General features: G+C 36.2%; 1 protein-coding gene and 1 pseudogene across 1 annotated transcript; one reads left to right on the top strand and one right to left on the bottom strand.

Annotated features, from left to right (window-relative positions):
* The first annotated feature begins 2,864 nt into the window (after positions 1–2,864).
* LOC121776919 lies at positions 2,865–12,995 on the top strand (annotated as a pseudogene).
* A 194-nt stretch (positions 12,996–13,189) lies between these two features.
* Positions 13,190–17,201, bottom strand: LOC121776491 (eukaryotic translation initiation factor 3 subunit B-like). Its single transcript, XM_042173665.1, has 11 exons — positions 16,918–17,201; positions 16,607–16,844; positions 15,968–16,114; positions 15,729–15,857; positions 15,482–15,610; positions 15,319–15,402; positions 15,097–15,221; positions 14,768–14,966; positions 14,093–14,625; positions 13,817–13,925; positions 13,190–13,643 (listed from the first exon to the last, which is right to left on the bottom strand). Exons 1-11 carry the CDS (start codon positions 17,037–17,039, stop codon positions 13,311–13,313), a joined length of 2,148 nt encoding a protein of 715 aa, XP_042029599.1. The 5' UTR covers positions 17,040–17,201; the 3' UTR covers positions 13,190–13,310.
* Between the last annotated feature and the right edge of the window lie 3,050 nt (positions 17,202–20,251).

Below are 20,251 nucleotides of genomic sequence, written 5' to 3'. Positions count from 1 at the left end.
CCACCTCGAGAGCCGCCGGTAGGGTTCTGCCGGTGTTTGCTTCTTGTAATACTCGGAGTCGTGTCTCCTCTTGCTGAATCAGGTTGTACGCATAGTCGACGGAGGAAAGCGGGTCCATTTTCAGTATCTCCCACTTGGTTGTTTCATATTTGCTATCAATTGCATAGAGAAACTGACATACTCTCTGATCTTGTATTAATTTGTTATGAATCTCCATATCCTCTGACATTTCATTGGGTTCGTCTGTTTTTGGTCAATTGAAATCCAGATCTCTCCCAACCGGCTCCATTTTTCTTCTAATGAACTGCTTCCTTGTCTCAGTGTGGTTGCTTTGAACTGAAGATCATACACCTGGATTTTATCTCTTCCGCTCCCATATGTGACGGCCAACGCATCCCAGATATGCTTCGCCGTCGGATGTTGTGAAACTCGACTGACCAGTCGAGGCTCAATGTTTTGTATTAACCAAGTGATCACACAGTGATCGGCTTATTGCCACTGTATGAAGGCTGGATCGGTTAGCGATAGGGGAGGAGGCACTCCGGTGACGTGAGAGACCACTCCCTAACCGCTTATTGCTGTCTTCATCAATACGGACCAAAGGGCGTAATTTTCTCCATTCAACTTATTCCCACCAATTTGGAGAGGCAGCGTGTCAATTCTGAATGGCACGACAGCTGTTTCTGGTGGATTTGGTGCAAAACTATTGCGCATAAAATTGGCAAACTGGCGGGCAAATTCATCTGACATAGATGAATCTGAGGTTTCGCTTACTATATAGTTGTCATTTGACATTTTGGCTTATGGTTACAGGTACAACGGAAAAAGGAAAAACAAAAAAACGGGAAAGGGCCGAGAAAGGTATCAAGGACGATGATGATACCTTATCTGAGTCCAAACCCGCTCTGATACCATGTTAAATGGTACATACAACATATTTAGAGAAGAAAGCAATGTGAGAAGATTATTGTATTGAATTGAATTATGGAATGGTACTCAACACCCATGTATTTATAGGGATGTTGGTGACCCTTGAGATTCTACAATAAATGTATTCTTAGAACTACACTAGTATTGGAACAAGATAGGCATGATACATATTCCAATATTGGAACTCCATTCTCCTTTAATGCTTCTTGAAACTCTATTTTTCTTAAAGGAGATCCTTTAATGCTTCTTGAAACTCTATTTTTCTTAAATGCTTCTCCTTTTCTCAACAAATTGAACCTAATGGTCCAACTATTAGTTAGCAACTCAATATATGGTTGGCAAATAGTCGTTGAAATATTCTTTTCACCAACAGCGATGCAAGATTATTTGGGGCCACCTTATGCCATACAATAACTTCTATTACGACTAATTTACGAATCAAGATGATGTTCATTCTCAGATTCATACCTATATTTGATTGTGCGTCTTTCTTTCTTTTTATGAAAAGAAAATTGTTTAAATCAAGCCATAAACACACAAGCAGTGCACAAAAAGTCAAAAGAAAAATTGCATCTAAATCGTATCTAAGCAAATCCGAACAACAAAAACTGAATCTAATCAATGAAAGGTTGTACTATATCAACTATTAGCTGAGTTTGTTGTGCAGTTCAAAATCATGTATTGCACGTATTTTGTAAGAATGTCACACTCAAGTAATATTATATTCCCACATCCCATAATAGATGTCACACTTTCATTTTTCGTTTGTCCCACAAAAGATGTCACATTTTCTTTTTTGAAAAAAACTCTGTCTCTCTCTCTCACGTTAATATATATATATATATATATATATATATATATATATATATATGATTGTGATCAATACCAAACCACTCCTAAACCTTAAACGCCGAACTACATCATTATATGATAACCTGGAGTTCATTATAATGAACTAATAACAAACTTATAATGAACTTCAGATTTATAAACTATGCATGATGATGTCATTGTTTTTAAATCTCAGAATTCCCTATAATGAACTACAAATAAGTTGTAATGAACTCCGCGTTATTATATAATGATGTGTTTGACGTTTAGTGTTTTAAACTAGTTTGGTATATAATACAACCCTCTATATATATATATATACTATTTTCTCTATCTACCTAATACATAAAAAATATCTCCTAAAATCTTGAGCTATTCCTCAAGTATGCCATCTATTATGGCATGTCTGCCATCGAGTCAGATTGATGTCTAAATCAACATTCACATCTATCTTCGTTTTGTGACATTTTCAGCTGCTTTTGCTTCTTTCTTTGTGACACTTGTAGAGATTATTATCTTTTATGCGGTAGATATGACTAATTTATTTCCTAAATTTTAACATATGAGACATGAATTTGTTGTAATTTCTTTTGAAAAATAACATGAAAGAAAGAGGGGCTATATAGTTAGATTTATTAGATGTATAATTTAGGGGTTATAAATAATTTTTATTTTTGAATTATAATTTTAATTAGTACTAAAATTCTAAATATAAAATGGAAAATACGATAATAAATAAGAGAGAAATGGGCTATACAGTTAAATTTGTTAGTTGTAAAATTTAGGTGCTATAGGGTCAAATATTATAATAAAATTGTAAAAATAAAATGGAACTTACCAACCTTCCCATACTCCTATGATTTCAGAGCTTATAAAAACACAAACATCTGCTGGGCTGGGGATTGATCTATTGAAGTAATTCAAGAGGCCCATACAAGCATGTTGCTAAAAAAAATCCCAGGCCCAACTAGAGCCACTGATACCGAATCCATGCCGTCCATTCGCATCCAACGGCCTGACATCGCTCCCTCCATAAACCAAAATCTTTTGGCGCGAAAATCAAATCCCCAATTCTCACTCCCCATTTTCTGTATCTCCATTTTCTGGCGCGAAAATCCTTTGTCATCACTCCCTATTTTCTGTATCTCCACCTTTAATCTTCATTCTTTCCTCTAATCATATCACGCCAAATCGTGCTCCCAGTTAATCGTAAATCGGGCTGGCTGGAAACTCCGATTGATGGCTCCGCGGAAGAGGGCGAGCTCAGGAGGCAAAAAGTCGAACAATCCAAATCGCGAGCAGTAGCAATCAGAACCGTCTAAAGTGATGCAGTTGAGTCGCGGACTGAATGTGTAAGTGGTGTAAACATTAGAAGTAATTCGGTAAATGCGAATGACTGTGTTTCTCGAAATGATACAAGCGGAGGCAATGCGCCTGTCGAGGATCGTATTGGAGCTGTAGATGTAAATAAGGTGGAAAAGACGGAAAATAATTCCTACCCTTCATAGTTGGTTTGAGCTTCTTAGGCCTATGGTTATCTGGGGGGGCATATTTACTTTATATACAGATGGAAGGAATGATAGATCGTTCTGCATAATATAGATGAAGAATTGAGTTAACTTAGTGAAGAAATTTTGCCATGTAACATTATTCACTGGAAAAACTTGAGAATTCGAGAAATAGAGGAAAGATATTCGTGTTTCCGGTTTGCAAGCTGCATATGAGGATAGTGGATACATTCAGTGCCTACTGGAGCCATATTGTAGAACATTTCCAATGTGGATTTTTTAACCTTTTCGCATAAATGGCAGAAACTGTCCATTTTCTCTTGGAATGGTAATAATTCTCACCCATCGTATAGTTGGTTTGAGCTTCTGTGGCCTATGGTAATCTGGGCTTGCGTATTTACTTTATATACAGATGGAAGGATAGGTCGTTGAACATGATAAAGAATTTAGTGTAACAGTGAAGAAATTTGCCGTGTAACATTATTCACTGGAAAAACTTTAGATGATTTACGCTTGAGAAATAGAGGAAAGTTCTGTGTATCTGCTTTAGAAGCTGCATATGAGGATTGTGGATACATTCAGTGCCTACTGGAGCCATATTGTAGAGACTTGCATTTCAAATGTGGATTCTTTATTCTTTCCAGAAATAGCAGAAACTGTCCATTCATTTTCTCTTTCCAACTCTTCCGTAAATGCAGACTAGTAGCAAGTAGAGTTCATGACTAAATGTTATACTGAACTTTGTTGAAGTGAAACAATTAAACATAATGCTCAAGATCAGTTATGCAGCTGATGTAAGAGTTGTGAAGTAGGTAGAATGTTTGTTGCTGTCACTATTGTTTTGAACTTCTTTCTTGACCCTTTGCATCAAGATATAGGTTTCAGAAAAGCACGGACTTTCTGGATCATCTGGTGGTCCTCCATCCGCTTTCAAGGTATGCATGCTCTTTTGTTAACTTGGGCATTCTTATGCTACTAGTAAGGGCCTTCTGGGTAATACTAATAGCATTACAGGTACTACGCTTATTGAATGAGCAAAATGGAGCTGAACAGTCCTTGCAACTGTGGGATGACTGGTGAGTAGATTGAGACATTCCTTAAAAAGCAACTGATTGTTAGATGTTTGAATTTGAGCTTGCACAGGTTTAGGTGGAAGTACTATTTTATTACTGTTACTGTTAATCTGTTTTGCTGTCTGTGGTCTTACTGTGTCTGGATTTCATTAACATACTAAATACTGAAAACAGTTGCATACATTTTCTTCAGTCTTGCAGTGCAACTTAAATTCACAACCCAGTGAAGGCTAACTGCCGAGATTGGTCTTTTATATGATTTCCAAATTCCAATACCAAGCAGTCTACTAATATATTCTTCCTTTAGATCTGCCAATTTGGATCAGTCATATTCATCTTCTCTTATTTTCGTGTTGCACCTCTGTTTCTACACAGTCATGTCTTAGTTGCAAGCCACTCTAACTGTCCCAGTGTTATTGGTTGGGCTGTATTATGCTCAAATTTTTTAGAAGTAGTGATTGCTATAAATTTTCTCATTTTCTTATTATCATACTAGGTATTCCAGTGTTGTGGCGCCTGGAGACACTGTTCTTGTCGTTGGTGAACTCGATTCCCAGGGGAAGTGTGATGTCAATGACGAGAAGAACTTTTTCATCGTCCACCCAGATATCTTGGTATCTGGAACTCGGGTATAACCAATTATTCATTTTTTTCTTCTTTGAGTTTTGAGCTTCAGATTATGTGCACGCATACAATGTGTAATATAACAGTACCATATTATGTTGAGTTCAAGATGCCTGCTTTCACCTCTTTCCTAATTGTTTTCTAAATTTCCTTACTATAGGTTTCTGCTAGTTTCAGCTGCCCAAGGCGCACTGTCCTGGATGAGAGGATAAAAAGCACGGAGAATTCAACAGCAGCATTGATTGGTACCTTATTGCATCAGATCTTTCAGGTTCTACAAACAGCAATTCTAAAACATATATTCAGATTAGCTACACTATGTCATATGTGATTTTCTTAGCTAACATTGAATATCTTTAGGCTGGCCTCATCAGTGAACCCCCCACGAAAGAATACTTAGAAGAATATGCCAGAACAGTGCTTCACAAAAGTCTTGAGAATCTCTATGCATGTGGAGGTGGAGACCTTAAGGATTCCTTATTCTAACTCTCATTTTCTGCTTTGTACTAGACTTGAAATTTTTCCTTTGCTTGTGTACTCTAGCAGCTTAGACTTTGACACCATAATAGAACACAGGTTATCAATTTTTTTTCAAATACTAACTCCATGGTTGTTGGTTTATTGCAGAGAATGAAAATGATATCTTCAAAACTATGATTGCAGCAATCCCAAAAATATTGAATTGGATATCCTCCTTTCGAGATTCACAGGTACTGTGGTAAAGTTATGATGCATGCAATTTCAGGTGCTACATTTGAATTGCTGTAAACTGTAGTACTAAAATTCCGAGAGTATGCCTTATACAAGATAAACTTAGGTTTTTTTTCCCGCCAAGCTATGCCTATCTATTCTTTTTACTCATGTTAAGGCTAATCCTAAGGTGCCTTGACTTTTTAACTAGACAACTATTTCCCACTCTGTGGGATCACAACCTCTGACTTGGGTTTTATTATTCCCTTTTTAGGGTTCGAAAAGCCCAACTGTGGACTTCAAATGTGATGAAGGACTAAAGGGTCAAAATTTGTGTGGTATGGACTTTTAAATTTATAGGTACATAAAAAAGTCAGCTGGTTGAATCTTTTATCGCATAATATTATTTATTCTTTTCCTGAAATCAGCTTATGCCTTCATCAAAAACTGCCATGAGTTCAATTTTGTAAAATATAATCATGCGAGTTATCCTTTACGTTAAACTTGTAATCTATTGTACCACCCACAATATCGGTGTCCAAGCTAATGTGAAACCAGTATATCATGTAATTACCCAACAGAAAGAAGTATTTCCTCTTAAGTCAAAGAAAGAGTGTGTGGGTAGCACTCTATGTCTTGTTGACTGTTTGTTGTGAGTATGAGTATCTCCCCTCAATTTCAACCCTTTTTGCAAAAGTTGTCAGCCAAGAGAAACAAGATCTACTAAACAAAACATTGACAATATATGTATTTTTTTTCACATTGCTTATACTTCATATACCTACTTAACTTTCTGCGTATCCAGTCTGCTCTATACTTTTTTAAGGTTTGGTAAGAAAAATGACAAGTCTGCTTTATGATATCGTGTTTGATTAAATTTAGACTTTTATTACACAGGTAATCGACATTGAAGAAATGGTCTGGGGCCAAAGGTAAGGATTGAAACGAATGATTGATGCTTCTCTCCGAGTAAGAACCAACACAAATTCTGCAGAAGCTAATGAATTAATTATGCCTCTGGAGTTCAAAACTGGAAAGGGAACAACTGGACAGGTGTGTTAAAATTGTCAACCGTTATGGAAAGGAGCAGTATGCTTTTTTTGTGTGACCTCATTCACTTGATGTTCATAGACAGGCACTTTACTGTAGTACTTTTTTCACATTTTTTCATGGGTGCAGGCAGCTATGGAGCATACTGCACAAGTGATGCTATATACTCTCCTGATGTCAGAGCGGTGTGTTATCAACAAGATTTTCTTGCATGCTTATATTTTTTCTGCTAACGGTTTAACGAAAAATCTTCTATAGTTACATGCATAAGTTTTCTGTTTTTTGCCCTCTTTCAGGTACATGATGAACATTGAATGTGGCCTTCTTTATTATCTTCATACAGATGAAACACGGGTTGGCTACCATATTTGGTCTTCTTCCTACCCTATTTGACTACTCAATATTGAACACTCTAACATACATATTTTGTGAAGGGAATCTCTGTTAAAAGGCCTGACTTTATAGGGCTCATTATGTGGCGCAATGCCCTTGCAATGATCTGCTTAAGGCATCAACAACTCAGCAATTTCCACCTATGCTACAAGTATCTTCACATCTGATTATTTATTTTCTCCTTTTAAATCTTTTGATATGCTTCTCACATTTGTACACTGAGTCCAAATATTTGTAGAAGTTGCAGGCACCTGAATGCCTGCAGTGTTTATCACAAGGTCTGTCATTTGAATCCTACGATTTAACAGTTAGCTCATTTTACTGATATAGTAGTCAATTTATTCCTGCAAAATTTATCTTCATAAGTTTGTTTCTATGTGAAGGCAGATGGAGGTACTGTCGAAGGAAGTGGACTAGGTGCCATGTATGATCCACTTGTGTCCCATTTCACCTCAACACATGCCATTTTTCTCCAGAAATGGGAGAGACTAATTGATCTGGAGGCTAAACATGCGGAGGTGTTGTGACTGACTTGCTACATTTTGTTTGAGTCTTTGATGCCCATTCATAATTTATAACTTATCCATGTAGATTGCAAAGAAGGAGAGCAGGCTCTCTAGCAGTTCTAGGAATGACCACCACCCCATTTCTCTATCATCCTTGGTTCTTGATAATTCAGATACATCATCAGAGAGAAAACTGTCCAGGAGAAACCGATTTGTTTACCTCTTTGTGTCTCCTGAACAACCAAATCGTGATCCATTACGTGCCTCATCTCCCTTAGAGCATATGTTTCGAAATGGAGATTATGTGGTATGTTGTTTTCATCTTCGTGTTATCTTCAAGGAATTTGAATACTCCTAAATAGTCATATTAACAAGTGGACACTTACTAGCTTGTAATGGGATATAATTATGTTTCGACATGGAGATTATGCGGTATGTTGTTTTCATTTTCTTGTTATCTTCAAGGATTTTGACTACTCCTATATAGTTATATTAACAGGTGGACACTTACTAGCTTGTTATGGGATATAATTTATTGTTTTTCCACGCTTTCCTTGATAAATTTTTTCCCCCTGCAATCCTTAGGATGTATCTTGGTTGGTTTACTTAGGAAGAATACAAATATCTTCTTGCAGTTGCTGTACACTTTTACCCTGATAAAATGGAATGTGATTGATTGCATTTCTTAGTTCTTCAATGGTTGAGATAGTATATCTTTGCCTACCATCACATGCAAATGTATAGTACCTCAAACTCAAACTTGTCCATTTATGGTCACAGGTATTAAGCACTGAACCAGATCATCTACGAGTTTCTAATGGGATTATTGAGGACATTGGTAACTTCCATGTCTCTGTAAGTACAAGATTTGGGTAGTCGATATGTCAGTTGCATCATAGATACTTATTACTGCATTTCCTCTTTCCTAAAGGAAAAATTAAGATGCTGCCAAAAACTTGCAGCTGCATCATTCATATCACTTATAGTACCGTTATCATTTAAAATATCTGTTATCGTCGATAATTACATATCTGGCTCTTGTATCTTTAAGGTATCTTTGGCAAAGCGATTAAGGCTTCCAGGGCATAGTCCTAGTCTATGACAGAGGAACTCTGTAAGCAATCCTAGAGAATTGACAAAGATGAAATTATGACATCATATGCAATCATGAGGTTAGCAAAATATTCTTACTGTTATATAGTTTTTCCTAGTTCTTTAACAGAGCATACAATAATGTGATGGTACCCATACCCTTACCAGGTTCAATCTTATCCAACTCTTTTTGCAAAATGAAAGTAGTACTTGTCTGAGGAAGAAGGTTGTGGATCTTGAGGTGAATATTCTGACTCTTAGGTTCCTCCTTTATATTAGTTCTTTTTAATCACATAACAAATTTCAAATGCTTATCCCTTCAAACGATTGCAGATGCCTAGGTTTGACAGTGACTGCATAACTAGTCACGATCCCGCCATTTCATATGTCCGTCAGAGAAAAGTTTAAATGATGATCAAAGAAGAGCTATACTCAAGGTCAGAATCTAAACTCTGTTCGTTACTAAGGCCAAAAATATTCTCTCTAGTTTCCATTCTGTGTACAAGAAAAAGTTGGCATTCCTTTATATGATGCTCTAGCTGTTGATAACATTTGTACACTACTAACCGCAGATACTCACAGCTAAGGATTATGCTCTTATTCTTGGAATGCCTGGGACAGGCAAAACTTCCACCATGGTACATGCTGTGAAGGCTTTGCTGCTAAGAGGTGCATCCATTTTGCTCACATCCTACACAAACTCGGCCGTTGACAATTTATTAATCAAATTGAAAGCTCAGGTCATAATTCATCCTTGCTGCATCATTTCCTGATAGTTAACTGTCCAAGAACTCAAAAGCTTGGAGATTGGGTTTTTTCTGTAATGATAATTTTTTCTACCTTATATATATCTATGCAAGATTCCATGTAATTGCTAATACTTTTAAGTGATTCTTGTGCTGATAATCAAGAAGAAGATATGCTGTGCCTCCTCAACATGTCAGGACATGTTTCCTTTTTTGTTTCTTTGATTAGTTGATAAAGGTCACACTTATTTACATTTAATCATTTTGAATTTTGGGTCAACCAAAGGGGTCCCCTATTTGCTTTAGGAAAAAAACTAGACCCGGCAGATCAATGCAGTAATATAATTTCAAAATAAATAGAACAGTAATTTTAGTACTTCCATACAACGAAATGGAGGTTTGCAATGTTTAAATTTTATGACTTTTTCCAGTAACAAGATGTGTGCATACTTCAGCAGCCTTTATTATTTTCCAGTTTTTTATTTGACACAATGTAAAAATGTGAGATTTCCCAATATAGTAAAATTTTAGAAGTTTTGTGGTTGTTTGTCTTATTTACCCACTACAATTATGTATAAATAGAAAAAACTATAATCTCTACTTTCTAGGAGCTGTTTAACTTAAAAAATAACGAGGAAACTTGATTACCTCTATAGGTGAGTATGAAGACACCCATAGAAGAGTTATTGTCATCATATCATTTCGGATTAAAAGATAGATGTGCTACAAAGAATTATTACAGACATTGCTATTTACTTATTTAGTTCTCTATTAGTTGCCTTGTTTCTTGTTGCACCCTTTTGAGGGTTCTGTTGCATCACACTGTTTGAGTACTTCTACAGGGCGTAGATTTCATAAGAATCGGAAGGAACGAGGCGGTGCATGAGGAAGTTCGAGAGAATTGCTTATCAGGTTGGCCTGTTGTCTGTGATAAGTATAGCCTCATTTACAACTTTGATTTTTTTTTTTTAACTTTTCATACAATCATTGTGATGGCAGTAATGAATATGAATAGCACCCAGGATATTAAGGAAAGGCTGGAAAAGGTTAATGTTGTTGCTGTTACTTGCTTGGGAATAACGAGCCCTCTGCTAACTAACAAGAGGTTTGACGTGTGCATCATGGATGAAGCAGGACAGATAACACTTCCGGTATTTTTCTTTTTATTCACTAATGATTTTGGTAAAAGTGATAATAAAGTTTTCAAGTTTCATCAATTTCAGTTTCTTGAAAAAATTAGGTTGTGTGACAATACACCAACCATAGAGCATAGACATTATAGGTTGTGGCCCTTCATTTTGATGCTCAGAAGACCTATACATAATTCTGTAAATGTCTATTCTGTAAGCGTTTAATTTGACCGAACTGCGGTAAATTTTTATGGAAGTTGTCTTGCTGACAATTCACTTGAAAGAAACATAAGGTGCAATTTCTCTCTGTCCATATGATTTTGTTTCTCTCTCCAAGTCCCACGATAATCAATTTGCCAATCTGTGTTCACGAGTTTCCATCTAGTTGCATGGCTTGTTACAATAAAGGCGTAGTAGATGGATGCGCCAAAATAATTTTATTTTGTATCAGGATGCTAGTGTAATTTTTCTTAACATGATTGACACATTACCAAGCAATAGTTTAGCGCAACTCCTTGTTACTAAACGTTTTTAATACGTTCCTTACGTATTTATTTTTTAAATAGGCCGTTAAACTCCTGGTACTCAGAGGCATTGAAGGGAAAGCAAGCCATTGGCATCATTACTCCTTACAACGCTCAGGCTAATCTCATTCGAGAAGGTGTTCCTGAAGGTGTGGAGATACATACCATAGACAAATATCAGGTAATACTTGATGAGATAGTTCCCTACTAGTGTAATGAGACATGTTCTAAGTTTTGCAAAGCTGGTTGCTTGCTCAAGGATATCTCAGGAATCAGGATACATTATTTTTTTGCTTTTTCCTACACAACCTAACAAATTTGTTCATACTGTCCTAAAGTAGAAAGTATATACGGTGACATTGACTTTGTACTGGTTCTACAGAACAGTTTACTTGAGCAACACAGGATCAAACAATTTGGATTTGCCTCTTTGATTTTGTATTACTGATGTCCATTTTGTAGCTGCATCTCGACAACGTTAGAAAGAACATAACGAATCAATGCCAACATTGGTGATCGCTAAACAGTGTTGATTTTCTTTTGTTGTTACAGGGAAGAGATAAGGACTGCATATTGGTGTCGTTCGTGAAGTCCTCTGAAACCCCCAGGAACGGCACATCTTCGCTTCTTGGAGACTGGCACAGAATAAACGTAGCTCTTACACGTGCCAAGGTTCGGATTCTTCCTTTCCGTTATCAATAACGCTTATCCATTTCATATCCAATCTATAAAACTGATGAATGCATATTGATGTTTGAGCAGAAGAAGTTGATCATGGTGGGATCATGCCGAACTCTGTCGAAAGTGCCATTGCTGAAACTGATGATTGAGAAGGTGGAAGAGCTTTGTGGTATGGTGGTGGTTTCAAACAAGGAAATCAAATACTACCAGCCTGCCCTGAGCTAAGGAGATGCTCTCACTTCATCTGACTTCTTTCCTCCTTCATGTAATTTGCTTGTTTTGGCAATTTTGTAGAATACGGAGTGTTTTTTATGCCAATAAATCCCCCTTTCTTTGCCATTGAGCAATCAAAGAGCCATGATTAATGTATGCAGCTCAGCAGCTGAGAACATAAGTGACTCATTTAAATTACAAAAATTTTGGTTAGTACAAAAATTTTATCCCTCCTTTTCTTGCTCTTGAACTTATCTCTCTGAAAGCTCTTTATATTGTCATTTGATGAATCTCTTTAACATCAGGTGCTGTCAAAGTTGTGCTGCCAGCCAATAGTTGTATACATCCCGGAACATGAGGTATACTTTTCTTGCACATCGCATCATCTCTAGATTGTATTACAAGTGGTGGAGCATTTTTAGCTTTGATCACGCACCGTAACTGAATGTTAATCTGGATTGTGCTTCACATCATCTGAATCAGACTTCCTCTTTAGCCTAAGGTCGTCGTGAAAATCACTCTTTTCACCGAACCTTACATACATCTGCACACACGTCTTCTGATAATAACGAGAAATCATAAGCCAACTGCATCGTCACATTTGGTACCTCTTTTATATAAGCATCTTTGCACATGGTGCGTGATCAGAATCACATAAAGGAAATAAAATATTATTCCATACTACAATACTAAGCTGTTAAAAAAACATGCAATTAGTATAGAAACCCCGACATTAACTTGGTGATAAACTTGCAGCACGGTGGAAGGGGAGCTGGTTTCATTCCGATTCAAGAATATGGCTCCGAATTCCACGAAGGTTCGGAACAAGGGAAGCTGCAGAAGGCTGTTCGATTGCTCTACACAGGAAGAAACCATTATGATCTGCTAGTGTGACTGAATACTGAATACACATGTTGACATTTTATGATATGCAATGTTCTTGTGTTGTGTATTATGCTATATTTGAACGAGTTATTTTGTTAGAAATTTTTGAATTATTGAAATCGAGGTGAATTTGCATGTGTAGCTCTTAAATTGATTTTTATCTCCATATGTATTAGTTTCAAATCCAGCACACTTTTAATGTACAAAAATTTTCTGTGATTTAGAAAAGAATGCATCACTTTCCTATAGTGTGTGGTATTAAGGGTTAAATGCAAGCACTAAAAAGAACTCACATTTAGAAAACCACTAAAAATTGCTACTAAATCCAGCTCATAACACCTTTGCACAAAGCAAACTCTCTGTCAAATTGGTACAATAATAAACTTATCTTTGTTATGCAAGCCGTACAAAATCTAATGATCCCCTTTCATCATTTAATCAAAAGAAATAACTTCTTCCGAGACATCCAATAATTCCTCAACTTCCACCTCTTTTGCTTCGTACTCTTCGTCCTCATCACTCACTTCTCCGTCACGCAGCTCTTGTCTCTCCAACTTCTCTTCCTCGTGCAATCGCTTCCATTCACCAATCCACCTAGCCCACTCTTCCTTCAACATCTTCCTCTTTTCGCGATCCTGCTCACTCAGCAACATAGATACATCTTGATCCTCAGCCTCGTATTTCTTGCTGTATTTTTTCAGATTCTTAGCAATCTCTTCTTCCTTTTCAGCTGTCAAGAAGGATGGAGGCCTTGGGCGCCACAAGAACTGCAGTTTAAACCATTCAACATAGTGAGTGATAAAATCCACCTAGCTGCCGCCAAAGACGTTGACTACTACCTCATTCACCATAGGTCCAACTTTCTCACCATGTGTTACATATTTATTCAATAAACCTAGTTATCTCAAAAATGATTACTTTTAATGATTGGAATACTTACTTGAAAGAAATGATCCTTGAGGATTCGGTAAAGCAGTTTGCCATTGAAGGACCATACGTTAAAACCGTTCTCCATCTCATGGACAGATGTGACTGCAGTCACACAATACCTATAAAAACAATTAAACCTTAATACAACTGATGCGGCAAGCTGATAATAAAATACCAACTCAATTACCAAACACAATAAAAATACTATAACTAAAAGAAAAGGGCAGATAAAATTTGACCCTCATTATGTGAAATATCTAGTAGTACCACATACAAAAACTATTACCTTCCAGTAGGATCCCATTCAACATCTGTTGCCATGAAATGCTCAGCTTGAGCCATGGTCTCAAGCTCATCCACATTATAAAACTCTAACTGTCCATTGAAACCTTTCAACCCAGCAAGAATTATGAAACGGCCACCTGGAGACCAGAAAAGAGCATTGGCCTGCTTACCCTTGAGGGTAGCGAGCTTTGAAACCCGGCCAGTGTTAGTTCCACTACGCATCGAGTAGAAACTCACATCAGGCCTTGGATTATCACCATGAATAACTGCAAACCTGTGGCCTTTTGGCTCCCAAGCAAAGGCAATAATCTTATCATTCTTATTCTCGAGCTCTAGAACCTCAATAGGTATGTCCCTTTCCTTGATCCTGAAAAGCTCAAAGCCAGTATATGTGCTTTTCTTTGTTTTTGTGTATCTATCAACTTTAACAGCAAGATATTCCCCATTACTTTGCCAGTATATTTTACAATCACTGACACTGAAGAGATTCTTTTGCCTCAACTCTACTTTGCTTGGGATTTGCACAAGACTCACCTGAAATAAGAGATATAAGCCAACCAAATGAATGAGACACCCCCACAGGGATAGAAAGCAACAATTTCCCACAGGGATAGAAAGCAACAATTTCCCACAGGGATAGAAAGCAACAATTTCAGATAGTGGTTCTCATGCTCACCCTTGCAGGTTGATTTCCTCCACCCAGTTCGGGCACAAAAAGTGCAAGAATGGAATCCGTAGGTGACCAACTGAAGTCAACAACATTTTCTACCTTTATCGATTTCTTGTCAATAAGACCAAAGGTTTCTGTTTCATAAACAGACACAGCATTCTTTCCGATTCTGGCAAAGTACTTATCTTCTCGTCCGCCACCCCACCTGGGGATAAACATGTTTAAACAAATCAGAGAGCATGCAAACAAGACAAAGAGAAACCATTAGCTCTTTGTATTTATAACTGAGTATGTTGAGAAACAGGGAAATTATGGGAACTTGTATGATAAATCACCTGAAAACAGGCCAAGACACGCCACTGACACCTCCAGTTCCACCAATAGCAAATTCATCTGCACTACCTTTGAAATCTCTCATTAGTTTTCCACTTCTTACGTCAAAAATATTAATCACGACCCTCTGTCAAAAAATAATCTATGTTAGTAAAATCCATTCACCATTTCAGTTCGTTTATATTGGACCATCGAAGTGATACTTCACAGAAATAATGTCATACATGGGTGTCACGGGGATTGCTAGGCTCCTGGCTGCTGTAAGTCACCAGAAATCTCTCACCAGGTGAGAAGTCTATCAGTTTTACCTGCAACTTACACCATCAGAGCCAGAACCTATGATAGAAACAATGTGGTAATGCATAGCATATCAGATGCCAAAACTACCTGGGAATGTTGATAACGCATCAACCGGTTGAAAGTAGTAGCACCACCCCAAACTGCAGCACCCTGCCTGTGTACTGTGGCCAAGTAAGTCCCAAGTGGGGACCACTGAACAAAACTTTCTGTCCAATACTGCAACAAATGAGCATTTATAAATTAACGTGAAGCGAACAATAAAAGAGTGGTACTATTATAAAACAAAGCTCTAGGTACAAAGAGCAAGCAGAGTAATAAAACGAAATTCACTCACAGATCTTTTGTAAACAAGCTCAGGTTTTGACTGCCTTGCGTCATTCCACAAAACCTCAGTATCAGTGCCAGCACGGATCACAAACTGATCGCGGGCCTTTTCATCCATAAGCCATTTTTGAAGATTCTCCTGCAAGAATTGACAAGACGTCATAAAAATGACAAGATTTTCTTGCTCCGGGAACCATACGCTGCTTCACTACTTTCCTCAAAGAGTGAGTTCGAGTGTGAGAGACTAACCCCTGGAGTATAAGGCTTGCTTTCTGGAGGAGCCCACTGCTCTGGGACCTTTAAAAACTTCTCGATATCATCAAACATATTAACAGAAAATATGTGAGAACGATCCAGTTTGTACCCATGGGTCTTTTCCTTCGCTAGTTCAGCTTCCTACAAACAAAAATGTAAATCAGTTCCCTGAATGAAAGTGATGACTTGATTATAAAACTTTAGCACCTAAAATACAGCTACTCTGCTCCTATACCAATTACTATATCTTATGTGATTTTAAAAAGTACATAAATATGTAACTCTTCCATCCACAGTGAGCAAGGAATTGTAACTCTTCCACCACATGATGAACAAGGCAACAAGGAGTATAAATTTTAAATTTTCACCACAGGAATAGGAAGATTACAAAGAAAAATTCAATCTTTTCAAACAGTAGATGAATTCCATGAAAAAGATGGATAATAGCAACAAGAATGAAGCACTAAATAACCATATAAATTACTCCCTCCATCCGTGAAAGAATGTCCTAGCAACTTAGATTTTCAATATTCTTTAAAACATTGTGATGTGAATTGCAACACTCAAAGTTTTTCACTAACTAAATGGACAAACGAAATTACACTAAAAAGAAAAAAAGAAGCAACGCATCACCTGAGGCGTGTTAAACTCAATGAAGCAGTATCCTAGGGTTTTCTGAGTGTCGGGATCGGTCGGCATCCAGAGACCATCCTCCTTGATAACACCTATTTGGCTGTAAATTTTGCGAACCACTCCTTCTAACTTGTCAAACTTCTCTTTTGGCACCACCGGCAAATTGTCCACCACAATTATGTTCCCGAAGCCCTCTTCAAATTCGAAATCTTCCTCTTTCTTCAAATCCTCATCATCACTTCAATAAATAAAATCAATCAACAATATGTACTAAAAAGGGGGAAAAACCGTAACTTTCTCCGAATTCACACCTGATGATGCCGAAGGTTTCTCCGGCGGGAAGGCGGATAGAATCAAGATCGAGAGAATCGAGGTCCACGTTGAGGCGGGCGGCAGTGGCGTGTAAATCTTCCATCGACATCACATCCGCCATGATGATGGGTGAGAGCTACCAGAGACCTGTATGCACCCGTAGATGTATATGATTTTCTGCGAGGGCAGCCAGCGAGGAAGATGATGCACAGAGAGAAGAGGGGAGAGTGCTTAAACTTAGGGTTTTTGATTTCGAGAACACTGTAGCTATAAAGTTTGGGTAATCTGAATTTTCTCCAAAAATATTTTTGAATAAAAATACAGAATTTTTTAAATTGTCTGATTTGTTTTCTTTATAAAAATGAGCACGTATACTTGCTTCCCATCAAATTAATTTCATATTAAATGCATTAATTAAAATGTTATATATTCTACCCCTTGTTTCAACCCCAAAATCAATCTTCTCACTCTCTAAGAGTCTTGTCATTTAATCACTGTAAAATGAATTTCTAGAACAAATTGGAAAAATGGGAATTCTTGTAATTTGACAGAACAAATTGAAAAAAAAGGGATGTAGGTTAGTTACGAGAGATTTCAGAATATGGATTAAATTTGTATGCTTTTTAGTTTTGTAGTTTGAATTTATACACCTTTCTAGGTAGTGGCATATGAACTTTTTATTTTAAGGTTTCTTTTGCATTTTTCTCTTATTAAATATTACTACTATTGGAGATGCGCTTTTTAGTTTTGTAGTTTAAATTTATACACCTTTCTAGGTAATGGCATATGAACCTTTTATTTTAAGGTTTCTTTTGCATTTTTCTCTTAGTAAATATTACTACTATTAGAGCATCTCCAAGTGTGATAGGTATATTGAGAAAAGTTATATTTTTCATTTACCTTCTCAAAAAGGTTATTATACCTTCTTAAAAAGTAATGGATTCCAAGAAAAGAAGGTAAATTAAAAAAGCAAACAAAATAACTAACTTTATACATTTTCTATAAAGAAGAGATAAAAATACATTCTCAAAATGAGAGAAGGTATAATACCTCCTCAAATACCCTTTCCCTTAGAGCATGAAATTATATAAAGAAGAGGTAAATATGGTAGTTATTTCTCTTTACATCTCCATTTACCCCCTCTCTCTCGGAGATGCTTTTATATGAGTTGTAGTGAATGTAAAAAATGTGAATGAGATAAAGATAATGGAATGTGAGATTCATTAGCAAAAGTAATAATAACAATGTGAAATTTATTGATTGACAGAATAAGTAGCATTGAATTAAAAATAACACACATAGCAATAAAAGAATATGAAATACTAATAGATATTCCCTCCGTCCCATTCAAGATGGTCATATTTCTTTTTTTGTTTATCCCAATCAAATTGGTCACTTTCCAATTTTGAAAAATAGCTCATATCTTCTCTCTCCTCATTAAAATATTTTCTTTACTTTATTCCACCTAACAACACTTTTTAAAATTTTGTGCCACTCAAGAATGTGGCCATCTTGAGTAGTGGGACGGAGGGAGTAATAAATTTGTCTCCATCAACGGCCTGGATGTCCCTATTTTCGATCATCTCTCTGTATATGTTGCTGCGACAAATGAAGAAGTTGCATGAACACATCCTTCTTTTTATGGTGAGAAATTGGAAGGTTAGGGGGTGTGGATGGATAGCGGCACTAATCATATATTTTTGGCCCAACTTCATGTTGAAATAAATCATACTCAGTGATGCAAGGCTGCTTGTTGAAAATGTACTTGACGTGAACAATAAATCTGCAGAGTTGACAATGATATATATATATATATATATATATATCCAATAGTTGGGTTGGGGTAGCAAATATGTGTTGCACACCTCACATTTGAAGTTAAAATTGACATATTCTAATGGGAGGTGAAAGGATAGGGAGAGAGAGTGATGGTGGTCTTCCCTTTTGAAGCTTTGAGGCAAGGAAGAAGCACAGCGCGGTGCATGTGTAGGAACTCCCTTAAACGAACACCTTCGTATCTCTCTCGCAATCATTGCACATTCTTCGTGTAATAATTTTGAGTAGTGACATCCCTCGATGTTGTGAGTGGATGCTCGTGGCTCTAGTGATCGGCCATCTCTCTCCCCTCCATCTCGAATCACAGACCTCTTGTGTATAAGTCCAACTCCATTACCACTCAACCACTACGTTTGTTGTGATATAACATTAACTTTAGTTATTCTTATAATCAACGAATAAATTTCATTCATTCTATAATTAATTATTATTTTTATAAATTGATTAATTAATTATGATTAATTGTAAATAAAATATGTTAATTATATATTTGTTATTTAATAAACTTTAATAGTAATTTATTACACTAAATTTGAATATTGTCATATATATAAATATATATTTAATTAAATATAAGTTTTAATATATTAGGTGCATATCTATATTTATATTTCACTAAAATTTAATTATACTTATCCACAATTAAGTTTAATAATATTTTATTATTCACTAAATTATATATTTATATATATGAATTTGATCAAAACTACATTTTATTATATAATAAATTTGATGTATTTATATAATATATATTTAATTATATTTGCTACAGTACGACCAGTTGAAAATTGAACCAGTAACTTCACCGGTTCGCTAGTCGGTCCGGTTTTCAAAACATTGCTTTTTATACTAACTTCATTCTCTTTAGAATTAACTTTGACTGACAATTATTTATACAATACGTTTGTGTAAAACTTTGATTTAAAAAAACAAACAAACAAAAAGAAATCCACTGATAGAATTACTTACATACTACTCCCTCCGTCCCACAAGAATATGCATTCTTTTCTTTTTAGTCCATCCCACAATAATATGTACTTTCTAATTTTAAAAACACTTTTCTTTTGAATGAGGTGAGACTCATTCTCTACTAAAAATAATTTTATTATGTTTTCTCTCTAACTCTCTCTTACTTTACTCATTTTGCATCTAAACTCATATCGAACTCAAAATGCATATTATTTAGGGACGAAGGGAGTACCGGACATCCCAAGAGTAATGTATCGTATCAACAAAGCATTTCATTATATTGTCACATCACTCAAAGAATCTCCTTTTCATCTCTTGATTTGTGTGAAAAAGTATATATGCTAAATTATTATTTTTGTGCTTTGATGATTTTTCTTTTGGAATATATACAAGAATGTAGCCAAACTTAACTGTTGCAGTTTTACCGCTATTTGATGCTCTGAATATATTGTCAATAGTAAAGTTGCCTACATGAATTTCCTCGAACATATAAAACCATAATGAGCATAAGAAAAGTATATTTTCAAA

The sequence above is a fragment of the Salvia splendens genome, chromosome 18, assembly GCF_004379255.2.
Source record: "Salvia splendens isolate huo1 chromosome 18, SspV2, whole genome shotgun sequence".
In the NCBI taxonomy this organism is placed as follows: Eukaryota; Viridiplantae; Streptophyta; class Magnoliopsida; order Lamiales; family Lamiaceae; genus Salvia; species Salvia splendens.
The sequence above is the reverse complement of the archived record's forward strand: the minus strand, read 5'-3'. Positions and strand labels throughout refer to the sequence as shown.

Coding starts and splice junctions, on each gene's coding strand:
- LOC121776491 (XM_042173665.1), bottom strand. CDS start 17,039: ATGGCGGATGTGATGTCGATGGAAGATTTACACGCCACTGCCGCCCGC. Junction 16,115..16,606: donor TTGAGTTTAACACGCCTCAG/GTGATGCGTTGC, acceptor TTTTGTTTGTAG/GAAGCTGAACTAGCGAAGGA. Junction 14,967..15,096: donor GTGTCTTGGCCTGTTTTCAG/GTGATTTATCAT, acceptor GTTTATCCCCAG/GTGGGGTGGCGGACGAGAAG.